Genomic DNA, 18,415 nt, shown 5'->3' with positions numbered 1-18,415 from the left:
TGACATTAAAATAATGTTCTTAAGTGGGAGAAGCATTAGATGCTGCCCAGGGAATGATTCATTATTTTTTCCAGAGAGGCTGTTGGGTCTTCATGCTTGGAGATTTTCAAAGCTAAGCTGTTCAAGGCCCTGAGCTACTTTGTCAAAGCTGGAAGATGGCCTTGCTTTGAGGAGGATGTTGAACTAGGTGACCTCCAGAGGTTCTTTCCAAACGAAACCGTTCTGTTACTCTGTGACCTAAATAAACTAAGCCAACATTAGGCTGCTCTACATCCTCATTTTGGAGGAGGGCTGGGGCTGCAGAGCATGGTACCTCAGCTCAGTATTTCCTGGCCTCTTTTTGATTTTCTGCAAGGCAGTTCCAGAAGTTGGGAGAGGAATGCTTTGGAATTGATCCATTCTCCCGCTCCCCTAATGATATTGTTAAACTATAACAGTGGTCATTTATTTTGTCTTTGTTTCTTTGAATTTTTTTCAAAAAGAAGAAAGTATGCATGTAGGTTCAAATATGCTGGAATTAAAAATTTAATTATGATAGAGAGAAGACTACCCAGTGTGTGTACTGCTTTATCTGCTCATTGAGTGATCTGTAACACCTATCTCTATATACAGGTTTTTGATCCATGAGAAAAATGAGTAAAATGCAACAAGAACACATTGTACCTGTGTGAAAACCCTTAAGCTAATCCTGTGTTCTTCATTTTCATAATCTCTATGAATAATTGCCGTAACAAATGTTATCTTTTCCTGATTCTTCCATCAGCCTTCTTCCAAGCATATGAAAAAAAGTGCACAATATTTTAATACTGGTCTTTTGTGATGGTCTCAACTTTTTACTGCCAGGACAAATAATTAGAGCAGCGTTTCTTTCTCCAGATAGAAGTTTTAAGTACTGTCAGTGAAAGAATTACGTTATAATTTGGGGATCATTATAAGAATTTATATTCTTTAATATCATTAAGTTTGTGGTAATTTTTTACTACTTCATTATAATAGACCACTTGGACTACAGCAAAGCAATTTTAGTCCATGAAAAGCAAGTTCTTTGGCAGTGGAACAAATGATGAAAGAAATTGTAAAACAATTACCAACATGTTAGCAAGAGTTAGATAAACTTAGAGAAACTCTGCATCTCTAAAATGATTGTGAAGTTCAGGTTACTCATCATGTAAGGGTGGAATCAACTGTTGCATCTTATGTCTGTCCTTATTGAATGTAATAACAAAACATCAGCAGTGCTGTAAAACCAGGTCACAGCACTTCCTGAACAGTTAGGATTTACACTCTGTGCCCATTGTACTCAGAAAGCGTGATGACTTGGGCTTTGGTAACTGATTTTGGAGGTTCAGGTGGGATAGGCATGTTTTGAACACTTACGTCCAATTCTAATCTAATCCAATTTTGATAGTGGTTATTTTCATAGTAGTAATCAGAGTGAATATTTTACCCATTAAAATATTCACATATTGAATTAAATCTTCATTTCTGAAAGTGCTGATTCACATTTAAACCAGGTGAGGTTTATCTGTCTCCCCATCATTGGCATTCTGGATGAGTAATGTGTACACATATGCAATATCAAACTGCATGAGTGCAGATATGACTCCTCTAAACTCAAAGTTCAGTGTTTTCCTAATTGCTTACAGGCTATTGAGATTAAAGCAACAAGATCTCTTTTGTGTTAAACAAGAAGCTCACATTCCTTACTGATGAGCTACTCTCCTCTTCCCCTCTTGGTGATCACGGGCAAAATTTTTGCAAGCAGACGTCCCAGTCCATCCCCCTCTGCAAGAAAGCCTTTGTAACTTGTGGCTGACCTAATTGTGCAGCGACAGCCCTGCTGCTGCAAATCTGGGGAGATCCCTGGTGCAGCACTCATGTGGGCTTAGCAGTGTCTGCAGCCTGAAGCAGGATATAGGTAAGCAGCAATGCAAGGCTTTGAAGGATTCTCTCCGTTTTCATGTGGGGGTGAGATGTCCCACAGAGATTTTAGAGTAGCTTGGAGACCATGGACTGACTTCTACGTGCTTTTCAGTACCACACCCCACCTGATGCCTGTGAATAGGGTTACATTACTGAAAAGTGTTATATATTTGAAAACTCAGTCTTCCGTATAGAAATCTTTCAATACTATGTTATCTGCGACAGTTGTAATTTGTGCTTTCAATTCTGAAGTACTTGCTGAATACTCTTTCTTAACCTGGATATGTCTGCATGAGTTTCTGGGGATCAGAGCCTCAATTTGTCTTAGTGTTATGACAGAGGAAAGAGAAGAAAATGTTGAGATCTTTTTTCTTTATTTGACCAACAAAAAGACCCCAGTAGTGTCATCCTTGTGGTCACACTGTGTTAGTGTGGGGTGGAGAAAAAAAATGCAAAACTTGCAAGGCAGAAGCACATCTACTACTAAATGTTATCCTGTTCTCCTTGTAGAATTAGAAAGCTTTATAAAGTATTTTCGGTCTCCTGAAGACAAGACCACTCAGTAATGTTGAGGTAGGCTTTCTTCATGTCATGTGTCATTACCCAATAATGCCCATCCCATCTTCAGTTTGCACCAGTGAAGACTTAATCAAGCATGTAGGAGGAAGAATAGTTCTTACTTAATCCATCCAAGAATGGCTCAAATTTGAAACAGGGGTGTTTTAATGCTGCTCTTAGCTGAAACAAGGTTGTTAACATGACACAGAACCATCTCAGTCATGTTTTATGTGTGTGCTTTCATGTTCAGACAAGTAGTAGTGGCAATCGAAATGGTTTGCCTCAGCCAATAACTCTCTTCAGTGCCATGTGCTGTGTTAAAATTTTATGAATCTTCTTGGTAAAGATAAAAAATAGGGAAGCTCTTTGTCAAACTGATAGGTTTGAAGAAAGGGGAACATTTTAGTTTTGCTTAAGCTTTGGGAATTTAATCATTGAGTAGAAAGATGTCTATTTGTATTTCCATGCTTCAGGATAAAACTGCTGTTGAATGAGGAGGTTCTTATTCTGTCCTGGGTGATTCAGCTGCCAAGATCCAGACGTAACAGGGATCAGTTCGCCCATGAACTCTGATAACAAGAGATTGGTTTTCCTTCTGTTTGTCAATATGTGGGGACAGTGGGCTGGAGTTGGGGATCCTGCAGCAGAGCAGGGAGAGACTTGAGTGTTGTTGTTACTGCATGAGGCAAGTAGGGCTCTGTGACCAAAAGGATCTAAATCCTTGAGCAGAAAGATGCAGGAAATAGTTGCAGGCAGGCAAGAAGAGGATGAGGAAATGCAAGAGACAGCGAGTGAGGAAAAGGCTGCCCCACTCATGTCAGGATCTGGGAGTGGGTACTTGGCTATAAATTGCTATGCCAGCTATAGGGTGGAGGTCATTTATGGCATCCATGTGACAATAGATTTGTCATGTATTACAGAGAGATCTCTTTGCATCAAGGTATATATACTGCATTGTGCATTACCTCGAAATCTTCCTGTGTGCTTTCACTCTTCAACATCCCCTCTATAAATTGATTTCTTTGTTATCCTACTTTGTCCTGGTTTTAACATATTGTAACTTTTACTAATGTTTATTACTGAGATTTTTTTTGTTTATCTAAAAGCCAAGAAGCCATATACACATACCTGTTTGTTCACAGTGAGTTTTTGTGGGGTTTTATTATTTGATGTTCAATGTCAAAGTATTAATATTTATCCTTCATGTTGGTGTTTTGCTAACTCTAGTTCTATGGCTAGCATACTCAAATCCATTCAGTGGCACATACTTTGTTCTTGTAATTACCATTTTAAAATGGAACAATCTCTGAGACTATATCCAGAATCTAGAACTAATGTTACAGAAAATAAGGTCAAAGAAATCAAATAACATTGCTTCCAAAGTTGCAATATAGTTTTTGGATCATCTTCCATCATTAATATCAATTCTTGACAGCACTTAAAATTTTAATCATGATTTGTAACCCTCTGAATTTTATTGCTTCTACTGTTGGAAATCAATTTCAGTACTTAATGGCATCTTGTAACCTCAGTCAAGGAGAATGTTGGCTTGATTTTTATTCTGGTTTTACTTAAAGCTTCACTGCTAAGCTATAGCCTGACAAAATTAATTCTGTGACGTTCTTTGACAAAGTTGTTTTCAGTTCTCTGACTCGAAAAAAATACTTTTGTGTATACAGCAGAATTCAGAAGTATTTCTTTCTGTTGATCATTTTTGTTGAGCTATAGCTTCATGTGTTCTCCAAAAAGTTGTTAATTCCAAGCCTAAAATACAGTGAAGTGTATGTTTAATCTTAGTCACACTTGCAGACCTGGGACTTCTCATGTAATTAACATCCACCACAAGTGTCTGGAAGATCAGACCATAAACTGTTGTTTAATCTTCCTGTTGCTTACTGAGGTTCAAGAAGAGAATGGAGCACACTTATAATTGCAAATTAAACATTTAGATTAGTCTTTATTGATTCCTTTTGATCAGGAGAAGTGTGTTTGGGCTTGATTCTGTTTCGTCACTCAGTAATTTCAGTCACTGAAATTATTGACCTGGTTGGGAGCTCTCCTTTAGTGGCATAATTGCAGGATGAAATTGAGTGCATTTCTTAATAGAAATTAGAATTGTGTTTTTACCAAAAAACACAAAAAGGGGTAGCTCATAGAAACCAAACTGAAACAGGGTACAAGAAATTATACTGTGTCAAATCTCCTCTCAAAATTTGCAGCTTTTAATAGAATTAAACATGCAAAGGGCATATCCCTTGATCTCCTTTATAAATAACTAAGCATTGGAAAAGTTTATATTTTAAGTATAGTACTGTCTACTTTTCTGTACACTTATTAGGAGATTTTGTATGCTTTGAAAAATAGAAAAATTGAAGGGTGATAAAATCAGTGACACCCACTGGGCCAGCAGTGGGTCTAGTTTACCAATTAAGTGTCCTGACTGGGAAATGCTGCCCATTTTTACCTGTACACAGACTTCTTATTGGAAATGTTATCCATTTGGTATAGAATAGAAGAGAAATAATGAGATTATGTTGCCATAAGGAGTAACAGGAGAGATTTCTTGAACCGTGTTGTTTAAACTTCAGTCTAATTCCTCAAGAAACTGTCCCTGGAAAATTATTTCTTCAGAGAATTAAGGAAACTTATTTGCTTTGGAACTTATAAGTCCCAAATCCCAGAGGACCAGCATAACAAACCACATCTCTAAAAGCAAAGGACATAATTTTTGTCACTTTTCAAATCATCTTTATCTTATATACAAATACTGAGCACCCTCCCTCACATTTCTAATGCATTTCGTGTGGGTTTTTCCGATTACAAAGGGACCGCTCTCTGATTTATGTACTGATGACTTCCAGCTAACTTTCCTTGCTGTATTTCATTTAGAGAGCCTGCTGTCTACACATGATAATGTTTATGTAGTGGATGACACGGTTCTGGAGCTATCGGAGGTGGAAGAAACGGCATCAGAAAGCAGCTGCTTTGCATCAGAGGACACCACGGAGGACTCGGGCGTCGTGAGCTCCCCGTCTGACATTGTGTCCCTGGAGTCACAGAGTGACAGTATGAGGCTGAGGGACATGAGGCTGGTCAATGGCTACACGGAGCCAGCTGAGGCAGATGCAGCGTGTGGCACAGGGACGGGCCCCGTGCAGGACGCTTACTGCGACAGCGTGGGACCTGACCGTGCTCCAGCGAGGTAAACATTTGCTTGCCACCAGCGCTTGTCCTCCTGCTAGGGACTCATTTAGGAAAACCAACTTATACTTTCTTCTGCTCTTTCATAAACCAGTACCAATGCCAAGTGACTCCTCCCAGTGAAAAGCTCACTGCCAAATCCCCTCGAGCGACATACTTGTAGCAACAGGCAAAGGTCACTTTTTTGTTTGAACTTGCAGTTACATTTCTTGCAAAAGACCGCTGCCCTCCAAAGTTGATTTCTTCAAGGAATATGAATAATTCTGTTGCAGTTTGGTTTATTTTTTACTTCTGATAGCACCTGAAGTTTTTAAAAAATGTTATCATAGATTGATCCGGAAAAGTGACATGCAGGTCATATAATGGAAAATTCAAGCCACTGAAAGTCAGGTGGAAAAGGACTGTATGCAGTGAACTTTGGAGATTGGTTTGGAAATGTTTGCATACATATATATATATATATATGTATATATATACACAGACACACAGACACACACACACATATATATATATATATATATATAGACACATATATTTATATGTATATATATATATATATGTATATATATATATATATATATATATATCTGTTCACCTAATGCTAACCTCCTCTGGTGTTATACTTTGGGGTGGGGGTCTTTACAACATGTCTCCTTTTCTTTTCGTTTTTTTTTTTTGTTTTTTTACCATTAACAAACATTTTTCCGCAGTTTTTGCAAGAAAATACGAGAACCTGGAGTTTAACTAGAAACTGCCTTCAAGCACAAATGACTCTGACACTGTTTGTTTGCCAAAACTCACATAGTCAGTGGCAGAGCTGCAAAGGGAACCCGAAATTTATAGGACTTTGCAAATACAAGCTGGCCAAATAGGAAGCTGTGTCTCCAGCAAGGAGGGTGGCCTGGTAATACTGACAGGGATCCGCTCTGTGTGATGCTGCAGAGTTATGGGACAGGGGCCAGAAATTGCTCTGAATTCTCAGTTGACACAAAGTCTGTGCTTTCTGGTCTCTCTCCATTCAGCTGCTAATCTGTACCCTCTTCATGAAAGCATGTATCATGACCTAGTTATTTCCATCCACACATTTCTGAGTGAGAACTTCATCTTGGATCATACAGTGGGTGATAACTTAGTCATAAATTAGACCAAAGTCAGTATTTAACCTACTGGAATGATCTTGGGGTTTTTCTTTATCCATCAGTAACAATGGGGACAAGGTAAAGCCTCACTTAGATATTTGCTCCAGAATACATTATCCTTGTGATTTTTCCTTTTGCAGTGTCTTAGGTCCTGATGTAGTTTCTATTGGAAGGATTAGATAGGCTGGTATGGTAACTGCAATTAACATTCCAGACCTGATCCAAAAAAGCAACCCATTAATTTCAGTAGACTTAGATTGGTCCTTTTGAGGTAAATAGGCTATCCCAGCTTTCTTCAAAATGCAGGATCTAAAGTGGTTTGAAAAACACACGTGCGTGTTCAGTGGCAGAGGAGGAAGTTAGCATTTTGTTGACCAAAGACATCAAAGCAAAACCCTGTAATAACACTACTAATCAGCTACAATTTGGGGGGAACTTTTTCTGTTTTTTTAATCAAATGAAGAATTAACCACAGGTCATTGTGACACACTTCCTCTTGAAAGTCAGTATTCCCTCCATCTTTCACCCCAGCCAAAGATACTTATTCTGTCCATGACATTTAGATTTGCCCTTGCCCCACAAGCCCACGTAATTTTTACTATTTGGAGGAGTGCGCAGAGAAGGTGTCCATCAGGACTTGGGTGCAGGGGTGTTGCTGAGCCAAAGGAGTGGAAGCTGAAAGTGTGGTGTGATGCAGGGCCCCAGTTCAAGAGAGAGACTGGAAAACTGGAGAGTGTCCATTGGAGAGCCACTGAGAGAGCTGGGGCACTGGAGCACACAAGGTGTGAGGGGAATGGCTGCTCACAGTGGGAAAGCAGTGTTGGTAAGGAGGGACCTGGTGGCAGTCTTTCCCTAACAGAAGGAAAACTATCAGGGTTCTCAGGCTTGCAGTGTGAAAGGACAAGAAGCAACTGTCACCAGCTTCTCTAAAGGAAATAAAAATTAAATATGAGGGAATGCCTCAAAATGGGAATGGTTAAGCAGTGGAAGAGGTTCCCCAGAGAAGTTGAGGAATCTCCATGTCCAGAGATTCTCAGATGTCAGCCTGGTGAAGCCTTGGGCAGCATGTTCTGGCTTTGGAGTTAACCCTGCTTGGAGCAAGAGATTGTGCTAAGGCTTCCAACTTTCTTTTTTTTTTTTTTTTTTTTTTTTTGATTTTATAATGCTAAATATTCTGTATTTATCTAATATATCTGTAACTGGAAAACAGAGGTTTGGGGCTGAAATAGGTTTTTGTTTGGGGCATGCAGTTATTTTTCATAAATACTATTTATTTTTTTGGTTCTGAGACAGCAAAATTGCTCCAGATCAGCTTAGCAATATAGCAAAAGTTTAAGATTTGTGATGTGTTTTAGTCTTATGTCAGCAAACACTTTGACACAACTGTGAAGCTGAGAGTTATATCCTTTAAAATATTATGCTTGGAATATGCCAGTAATATTTGAAGGTAAATCCAATTCCACTCATAACCTATCTTTGTAAACAAAGCAGCTTTGAAAATTGCTCCTCTAAGTCCTTTTGAGTTCAAGCTGCTAGGTTTTTAAAAACCACTTCCTAAGTGTAGAGGAAAGGGAAAAAGGTATTTTTTAAAACTATTTGCATGAAATTCTTGTTTTAATCAGACATAAATCTATTCTTAGTACAATTTTGAGTACTGACAAATTTGGAGAACATCAATTTCCGTTTTCACTGGCAGAACAACTGCTACCCCACTTGTAAAATGTGTTGAGAACTCAGAACTTCTACATAGCTCTTTGATGAATGGGCTACTTTCAGGACCAAACCAGCCTCATGAATCCCCAGACAAGTCAAAATGCACTTTGTGTGAACAACAGATACCAAGCTATACAGAGTTTTAAGTGCATTTCATAAGCTGCAAAATATAAAGGAAAATTTTACACAGAGTTTACCCATTCCTTTCTATCTTCTACTTTGTACCCTGGTGATCTAAACTTAATTCTAAAAGGAAGATAAGAATGAAGAAATTAGAACAATGTGTTGCTACTATAATGTAGTAGGGGTTAGCAGCAGTAAGACTGAGTTCTCCTTGAGTCCGAGCTCTACTGGAGCCAGAAATTTTATTTAGTGACTAATTTGGCTAAGGCTTGGGAAAAAAAGGTTAATACGAACAATTGAAACATTTGGTTGCCATTTTAAATTGTAAACCTGACCAAAAATTGGAATTTTCAGCCAGTGAAATAAATTCCTAAGAATTAATAGTGCTATGTGCTAAAATAGTTTTGTACTCTGGTAGATTGTGAAAAGTACCCTTAAAGTGGAAGCAAAGAATATTTGGAGTCTGAAGGGCCATTAAAAACATCCAGGTAGTATTTTGCCCATCCATTGTGAAGAAGGGCAATGAAGAGCAGAATCAAGTCCACAGTTCTCACATAGGTTTGCTCCAAAGAGTTAGCCTGTGCTCCAGAGAGATCAAGAATATTTTGCTATGTGGCTTCCTCCAATTAGTTGTATGTTTTACTTTAAATTAATTTTTCTTAGGGTTTCTGGAGTTGTTTACTGGATGTTCTAGGTGGTCTCTGTGTGGCTGTAATGTCTGATAGCATTAGAACATCACAGCAGGGTTTTCATCTGCTGCTGAAGGTGAGGAAACTAGTGAGCATTTAAGGGTACAGTCTATGACATGGGATATGTTTGTCTGCACATGGCAGGGTAAGATTGTGGCCAGGTCAGAAATTACACCAACCACAGGCTTTGCACAAACAAATACAACAGCACAGCAGAGCTCTAATCTACTTCAGTTCCCAGAGCACAGAAGCAGAAATTTCTCAAAGAAGGTACATGGATTCCAGGGTTTCCAAGTTGGGGTCTTTCCTCTATAGTTTTCATTTTCTGTTCATGGTAGCAACTTGAAAATGCACTCCTTTTTGTTTGGTTAGGTTTGGGGATTCTTGTTCAAGCAATCGTAATCCAAATATACATACTAATTAGCAATTAGAATATCAAAACAAATGTCAAAACATTCTAGTCCTACTCTTAGCTCTGCCTCTAACCTGTTAAACCATCTTGGTCTCTCTGCCTGTGAGATCCCCTTCTGACACCGACTGCTTTTTTACAGCAAAAACCATAGCACAGCTATCATATCTCATGATACATTTGTACAGTGCCTGGTGGAGCAGAATCCAGACCTCAGCTGGAGGTGCCAAGGGCTAAACCCATATAAATAATTGACTACATGCAACGTTTGCCTGTGAATGTTTTAATATTAACTGCTGAGTCTGAACATTGTACTACATAGTTCTCTTTATTCATATCCTTTCTTACGGTTGATGTCTTTGTGTTATGTATCTGTTCACCAAATTTTAATATATAGTGTTAAATGAGTAACAAGAAAACCACAGAGAAGCTGAAATGTTGCTTATGTAGCAGTAAGTACATCTCATGATCTCACAGTGTTGCAACCCTGTCCTCCCATACCCCCTCTTTTCCCATCCCATGTGTGGTGTCATCACGCAAGCTCCTAGGGGCAGGGATCAGACAATTTTACACGCCTATAAAGCATATACACACCTACTGTCTGGAGCTTTATAAATAATTACACGTTGAAAATTATGTTAAAATAATATTATTAGGAATGCTAGTTCATGTGCTCAAGGTTAGGTAACTTCAATATTGAGGCTCTGTGTGTAATCTTAGATTCTCCCCTTTTAACGTCAATTCCCCCCCCTTTTGTGCAGTATGATAACGTCTCTGGTTACAGGGATGGGACTCAATTTTATTTTCTTTCTAAGTTTCAGCACTCAGTTAAAAAGACAGATATGCCGCTGTTCACTCAGTTCAAACTCTCTTCTGGAATTAATTAATTACTACTTAATTTCCTTTGGCTCTCTTTATGTTACTCATTGCCCTGGTATTCACATGCTATGCAGGCTTTAATTCATTTCTCTGCACAGTGCTCATGTGATACGAGGAGGTGGCATTCTCCTGTTTTAGGGAAGGAGAGCTGATGGGCAGAGAGTCAAGGCAGAGTAGTGAACACACAGACCATGCCAGGACCACTGCTTTTTTCAGAGGGCTGAGTATTAAATAGAATTTCATGTATCAGAATGCAGTTCTCCTCTTCCTGCAAACTCTGTTCTTGAAATAAATTTAACCATTTTGATTAAAATAAGATAGTAGTATGATTATGAGCATGAATTGTCATGTGGGTATAAATTGTCATGTGGACTGTCACCTCACAGAGGTATGTAGTTTCTCAACTTTAAAAGCAACTGAAATCAGTGTTTTAAAGGGGGTCACTCCTAAGAGTGGTTCTGCTGTCCTGTCTCAGAGAAGGAAAAGCATTTTAAAATACCAGACATGTTTTTTTTTTATCCTGAAAATATTTTAAATGTATTGAAATGTCCAATAAAAGTATGTTAAAATGTGAAGGGAACTTTGTAGTTATACAGATATAAATAAATACAGGCTTGTGTGTGGCAAAAGGACAAAATACCTTCTAAAAGTCTGAAAGGGATTTTCCCCTCCCTTGAGTGTCTGCTTCAGTAGCCATGAGAGAGGAATATTTTTTCACGTACAGCTAGTAGAGGACATGGGCTGGGGGTGGGGGAACGGGAACCCTCCAGAGATCAGTTCGTGCTGTGGGTCTGGACAGAGATAATCCCATTTCCTCCCTTTCTCTTGGAAGAATTTGTTACCTTTGGCTCTGGTCAGGGTAGCTGAAGCTGCTGGGAGGACAGTCCTCTTAGTTACCAACCTGAGAAGTGCTTGCTGTTTGCTGCTAAACTGTTTGGGGTTTGATGAGTTAGTTTAAAACAAAAGCTTGAAACAATAGGGGTGGGTGAACCTGTTCTGCTTAATTTCCAGCCCATTCACATTCAAATGTTGCAGGGTTTTGTGTTCTGCTTGGGAAGGACAGGACAGAAGGAGAAGTCAGTAGCTGGAGAGAATTCAGCATGGAAGCTGGTCAGAAGAAATAAAAATAGTGAGTGGCAGAAGGCAGGAAGGGAAGAGGAAAAACTGCAGTGAAAAATAGCAGTGTATGTATGTATTATATATACCTCTGTGCGCAAACACATTCTGTATAATTACTTGTAACTGTCTCTGAGAAACAGGAGAAAGTTTAGTTCTGTTTTTTCTCAGTAGGATAGGTTTTATTTTAACTGGGTAGGTCTGTTTTACTCTTTTAAAAATAGTTTCAGTGAGTAGGAAAGTAGAGAAAGGGTTAAAGTGACAGGGAGAACCTCAGGGAAGAAAAATAATTTAATTAAGACCCAGATGTCTGACAGATTTGCAAGCCTCTGCTTCTTACATAGTTTTCCTTCCTTATCTCTGTCTTTCCCTTTCCCCTTGTTCCAGAAAACTTAAAATTTGGAAACTTTTGTGCACTTTTTTGCTGGCAGATCTTCATGGAGGAGAGATATGATGGGTATTATGGTTAAGTAATAGATACTCACAGTCATTCTAGGGCAAGAATACTGATTAGCCTTGCTGTTAAACTCATCCACTGGAAAAATACTGTATGCTTTGGAGCTGTAGAATATTTTAAATATTAGAGAGCAGCTTGGGTTGCTAAAGGCCTGGTGTTGGCTTACAGGAGAGGAAGGCTCTGGTCCTTTTCTGTTTCTATTTTCCTGTGTAAATCAAGATAAGTTATTTGGCTGTACCATCTTTTAACTTGCAATGTTACATTACACAGGTGATGTGACTGTATTAGGATCTAAATCATGCTAGCCCCCTTTCCTGACTCTTTCTGGCAATTCTGTGTGCCTACGGGCTTTCCTGTGGAGAAGCTGTTGCCAGAGGAGGGGGAGTGGGGGCGCATCCACATTACAGCAACTCCAAGCTGCTGCTTATGCAGAGGACCTGGAACTGACATATGTCGGGTACTCTGGAAGCTTAAATCACCCTGGCATGTACCAAACTGGAGATTGCTAGCATTAGAACACAAAATGATACTATGCAAAAGCATATTCATTTGCTTTCTGTTTAGATTCTTGACCAGTAACTGTGGAGGAAAATTGTAAAAGGACCATAAACCCAGTTGCCTTTGAAAAATTGCTTCATTTTCCTCCTCACCTCTGTTTTCAAGTTCTTATTGTTAATTGGGTGGCAGCACATCTGAAGACACTACTGGACCTCTGTATTACAGGATTAAAAAATAGTTAAATTCAATCTCTGATGACTTTTGTTCAGCATAGATATAAATGCAGTGTAAAGACCTTTGTTTGATGAAGTCCCACAGAACTAGAAACAGAATACAAACTAAAAATGGAAAGGAAGTTATACCTGTTCCTTGCACTCAAAACTATGTGCAGCTTTTTTTTTTTTTTTATTGCCTAAGAATGTAAAAAACAAAATTATCTGGTATTCAACAGAATATGACCATGTGCTTTTTCCCTTTCCTAGTTGCCTGCCAATTTCAGAAATCTTGCATCAAACACAAGTAACGACTTTGCTATCTAACCAGTCCTGAATTGTTCAATCTACAACTTTTAAATTTTAACAGGCTTTGGTTAAAAAATCATTCTCAAGTTCACAGTAGGCAGTAGAAATGGAAAATATTAGTGCTCAGGTCATGGCTAGAGTCAGGTTAGGTGACTACAGTGTCCAGCACTTACTCCATCTGCTCTCCTGCTGCAGTTATATTACTTCCTTGAATAGAAATGGAAAAAAGTTACCTAGCCTAAGAAATAGAAAGAATGGAGAAATGGTCTCTAAGATTGTGGAAACAATTGATTTATCCAGAAAACAGTGACCTCCACTTTTGAAGAGTACTTTGCCGCATCACTCACAAAAATGAATATATAAAAACCCTGAGTTTACTTAATGTCGTCTTTCTGGCCGGATTGAATACCAAGTTGTTTTCTAAAAGCTTCAGCCATACTTCCTACAGCTTGAAATCCTTCAGTCTCTTCTTTAACATCCACCTTTATATATACACAAGGTAGAAGCATTTCTCTTTGCAGCATTTGTGTAAGAGGTGACTATCATGGATTCATTTTAAAGAGGACAAATTTGGATAAATAAAGATGGATTAATGTAATTATCCAGTACCAGACTGGGACGGCTGTCCCTGGGAGGGGAGCCTGAACGTTCCAAAGCCCAGTCTTTGGAACTGGAGGAACCATGTCAGTTTTCCATGTAGGTCAGTCCCTCTTACCTGCCCAAGGCTCATGTGAGAAGCTGAATGCTCTCAATGTACCTCACTGTTGTCACTACATCCCTGCATGTCCTACTGCCCAGTGTGCCTGTGTGGATTTGACTTATTTGCAATGGCTCTGTCCTCCCACCCCACCTAGAAACAGGTTCATGGGAACCATGTTCTCAATTCTCTCAGTACAGGAAATACTGTACAAAATGAGTGAGATTGCATTCAGTTAACCTGAGACATGTCTGCTACTAGGCTTCTTCTTACCTGCTGCCGTTCAGGTAGGACACAAATTTCCCTGTCTTCCACATTAAGTCTAAGAGCCCCAGACACATGTCTGGAATAGCCTACAGCATTTAAAATGGCACCAAGTATCTGCATTTGGATACTTTAATGTCTTCCTCCCTCCCATCTCTGCAGTTTACATAGCTCTGTGTTGTCCTTAAGCAGGTATGGTCGGAGGTGTGGTCTCTACCTCTAGTGCCATACATGAGGCCACCAGACCTCCCAAGAATGATGATTGATCTGACTTGGGTCAGATTTATCATTTAGGGACCCACAGGTAAACCTGCTTTGACTATAAGAAAATGGCAGCTTTTCTCATTGCAAATCCCTTGTCTTACCACAAGTCTGGGTTTATTTTTTGCAGCATTTCCAGCTAGTTTTACCAGAGAAAGTTCTCTCTTAGAATGTTAACCTTCTCGTAAATTTATGTCTCTCATGGCACTAATTTGGTAAAATGCTGCTGTAAGTTTCATTTTGTCTCCAACTGCGCAAATGACTGCCAAGGAGTAATTAGGCGTTGTAGCCTGAGCTCAGTGGAACATTAAATGCTGTAGTTTAGTAGTCACTTTGCTTCGTTCTGTGCTCTTGCACAAATCTCTGCTAATCTGCATAAGTAATATGTGCGCAGGCTTCCAGGAACCGTGCACATTTGCCATTTCGAGCTTGGGCTAAATGCTCACCAGTGCTGTATTTTTAGCACCTCATATTTTAACCAGGAAGGCAGTGTAAAGGTTATCAAGTTCTTCCCTAAGTCAAAAAAAAAAAAAAAAAAAAAAAATACCACTGGTAATGTTTATCCAGAATGTAAAACATGGTATCGAAATAAGTAATATTTTTCTTGGCTTCTGGCCAGAACAGCTGTCAACAAAAGAAAAGTGTAGAAGGGAAGAAGGCTATGGAAAAAAAAATATTTGAGGCCCTTTTGTTTTCCTTTTCCTGTGAGAAAGAGTCTTCTTAGGCACTTTTGTAAGTCATGTGAGCTACTGGAAACTACCAGACCTTCACCTCACAAAACACATAGCCCATTCTAAATTCCCAGTGGTAAGAATTTTCAGAAAAGCCCTTGTGATTAATCTGTACCTTCTGGCTTGCTTTATAGGTGAGTTTGGAGATGCATTGAACAGTAGCTCTTTTTTAGAGATTTAGAAATGCAAACGAAAATATCTGCTTTTTCTGAAGCTCCCTCTGTAGCAGCAAATAAGAATCCTTTCATTTTCAATGCATTGTTCTCTTTCCTTCAGAAAAATGCTGTGAATTGGATAATATTATCCCAGTTGTCTAAGTAAAGAGATTGAAGCAGAGATTGAGAGGCAAATTATGTGTAGTCCCTGCACAAGTGCTCAGAGGATAATGAAAGAGACCACTGCTGACTGTTGTGCCCAGCAAGAGAGGATCATTTTGCTATGAAAATTGAAAGATTCCCACTGATAGACGTGAGAAAAGAACTGGTTGGTGCAGTGCAATGGACCTATGCTCCATGTTTGAAGCCCAGGAATGCTTGTTCCCATCCCAAATATGTTTTTTTTAGACAAATTTCCCATAAAATTCTCAAGCTTTTTTTTTCCTGTAGAAATTCCAGCACAGACAACCTTAGTAATACAGATTTTGGCTGCATTGTAAAGGAGTCAGGCAATAGACAGGGAAATATAATCAGGTAGCAAAAGAGTGATGAGCTGGCATAGTCTTCATGAAATTAGGTCTCGTGAGTTTACAAATTTTTCTTCCAGGGTTTTGGAAACACCTTCTCCACAGTAGGTCAGAGAATGAGTCTCAGTGTGTGTCACTTACTTGCCTCCAGCTGTGTGCAACTATTCTGCAAGACCAGCTTTGTAAAGAAGAAAGTGATATTTGCTTTCCATGATGGATAGACTTGTTGTTTAGCTGGTGCACAGTTTGAATGGTTCTCCCATTGTAAATGTTCTCTCTGAGTTTGCAAATAAATTGTTTTAAAATGCACTCAGAGTATTTTTTATTCATTTTATGAAACTTCCCACTGCAAGAACAATATGAAATTCAGTTAGTTCCTTCTTTCTGCCATTTTCACATTGAGAGTTTTGTTTGCCAGTCTTCTCTCCCAATTCGAATGCTGCAAGAAGTGTAAATCTTTTTGTCAGATTGCTCAGCTGAGTAATCTCATTGATTCATGGATGCATGTGTGTGTGTGTGTGTGTGTGTGTGTGTGTCTATGCATGCCTCAGGGTACAGAGGGACTGCAGTCCTACAGCGCCAGGTGCCTGCGCTGGAGACTTTAACTGATTTGCTCCACCATCCTTGCAATCCGTCAGGGGGAAAACTCAGTTCACCATGAATCTTGCAGTGTGGACGCTGAGCCTGAGCATCATAAGATCACAGTGGCTTGTGGGGATGTTCAGGGCCTGTCAAAGCTCAGGTCAGTGGCAGATGTCGGAAGAAATTTTATTCCAGTCGCAGTGCACCCTGTATCCTCATCTGTATTTAAAACAACCAATACTGATTTCTGTCTTTGATTCCAGTTTAGGAAACCTCTTAGTCATATATCAAGCCTTGTTGTCTTGAATTAATCCCATCTGTGTATTCAGATACACAACAATGTGTGCATGACAGTTTTGGAAGGCTTCCTTGGAGGTGTATGTTGTTGTTTTCATTGATACCACATACGCAACGTCAGCTTTGTAAGTGCAAGGCATTTTAGGTAAAAGCAGAAGGATCAGGCTGCAGGACTACTACAAAAGACGTAAAGGAGAAGTGAATGCTAAATAAATAATGAAGTAAAATAAAATCAAATACCGGATGCTTCAACATGTCCTTTCAGTTGCTCCTGGCATGAGCAAGGGAAAAATCAAACAACAAAGTAACGAAAAATTATGCTACATTGTTGGACAAAATTTAAATCAATGTCTGGAAACATGCCTGCATTTTTATTCAGATTACTATTTTAAAGGGAAGAAGAAAAATGGCATTTTTCAGGTAGTGTTTGGTAAACTAACAAAAAAAAATCTATCATATTACTGTATCTATGCAATTAAGGGTATGATCTTGAAAAGGGCAAATCTGCTTCACCCAGTTAGAGTTAGTTTAAGTGTGGCTGGAATGGAAAGCGACTTTTTCAATAGATTAATCACAAGGGAAAAACGTAGTACAGTGTCACAGACCACAACATCTTAAATTTGGTTGAGGTAACTGAAAGAAATAAATTGTCCAATGTGAAATTCTAGTTTTGATGATTTGGATAAAAATGATCTGCTGATCAAGATTTTCCTCTAATAAAAATGAGAACTGTTGTGTACCAGGTTGCCATACAGGTGGTTTTTGTTTGGTTTGTTGTTGTTTTATCTTTTTATAATTTTGAGGGGTGTTTTTAGGATTTATTTTGTTTCATTTTCTTTTTCTTCTCTTCTTTTAATAAGCTAAAACAACACTTGGCATTCATTCTGATTTCAGACTTGTCTTAGGTCATTGTACAGCTTCATCAGTTTTCTGGCAAAATCAGGTCCCTTGATGTTTCATTAGAAACTGCTTTCACTCCCTCCCACACCTCAAGATGCAGAGTGATTGTCTAACAGTACTTTGAGTGTACTTATTTTTCATTACCATGCAATTTTTATTTAATTAAGGTGCACATATATTGTTACAGTGGGTGCACAGGATTGTTAAGTGGTCTGCCTTAAAATTGTAAGGATGTGCAAAACCTTTGTCCTGGCATATTCTGTGTTTCTGCAGTCCAGCTGAAATGTGTACTTCACACTGAAGCCAGACCATTTCTTTGCAGGCTTTATTAATCGTAATCTTTTGATTACCAGCACACTGGGTTTGCTCAAGCCCCACTGAGATCTTTCCTAGATGTGGATGTGTCAGTACAATGGTTCATGTGTAAGGCTACACATTTTTCATACTTTGGGGAATGAGTCTGAGAACCCCAGTGGGAGCAAAGGGGCTGAAATTATAGTGTGTTTCAGAGCAACAGTGCAAAGTGAAAGAAAAAGGAGACACTCAGTGATTTTCTTCTCTTTCCTTTAGCAGGCAAGATGAAGCAACAGCTTTGGCTAAGCATGAGAGTGAAGATACATTCATTACAGCACAGCTCCACCAGACTTTGGCTGACCTGGATGAAGATTTAGAAGGTAGGAAAGTGTGTGTTACCTCTGAAGTGCCAAAGACAGGGACCCAGCCAGTGGATGCAAAATCAAGCTGTACTCTTGAGACATCCTGTATGTTCCTCACT

The 18,415-nt window shown here is 39.0% G+C and overlaps 1 protein-coding gene across 2 annotated transcripts in view; it reads left to right on the top strand.

The window, feature by feature from the left end:
- COBL (cordon-bleu WH2 repeat protein) overlaps positions 1 to 18,415 on the top strand; it is a 156,314-nt gene that overhangs the window by 124,766 nt on the left and 13,133 nt on the right. For both annotated transcript variants that reach the window (XM_059469673.1, XM_059469667.1), the window contains 2 exons: positions 5,371 to 5,683; positions 18,211 to 18,314. In XM_059469673.1, the coding sequence (XP_059325656.1) occupies positions 5,371 to 5,683; positions 18,211 to 18,314 (417 nt within the window). The remainder of the gene's footprint in view (positions 1 to 5,370; positions 5,684 to 18,210; positions 18,315 to 18,415) is intronic.

The sequence above is a fragment of the Ammospiza nelsoni genome, chromosome 1 (genome assembly GCF_027579445.1).
Source record: "Ammospiza nelsoni isolate bAmmNel1 chromosome 1, bAmmNel1.pri, whole genome shotgun sequence".
NCBI classification, from domain to species: domain Eukaryota; kingdom Metazoa; phylum Chordata; class Aves; order Passeriformes; family Passerellidae; genus Ammospiza; species Ammospiza nelsoni.
This window is presented reverse-complemented; position numbering and strand designations above follow the sequence as displayed.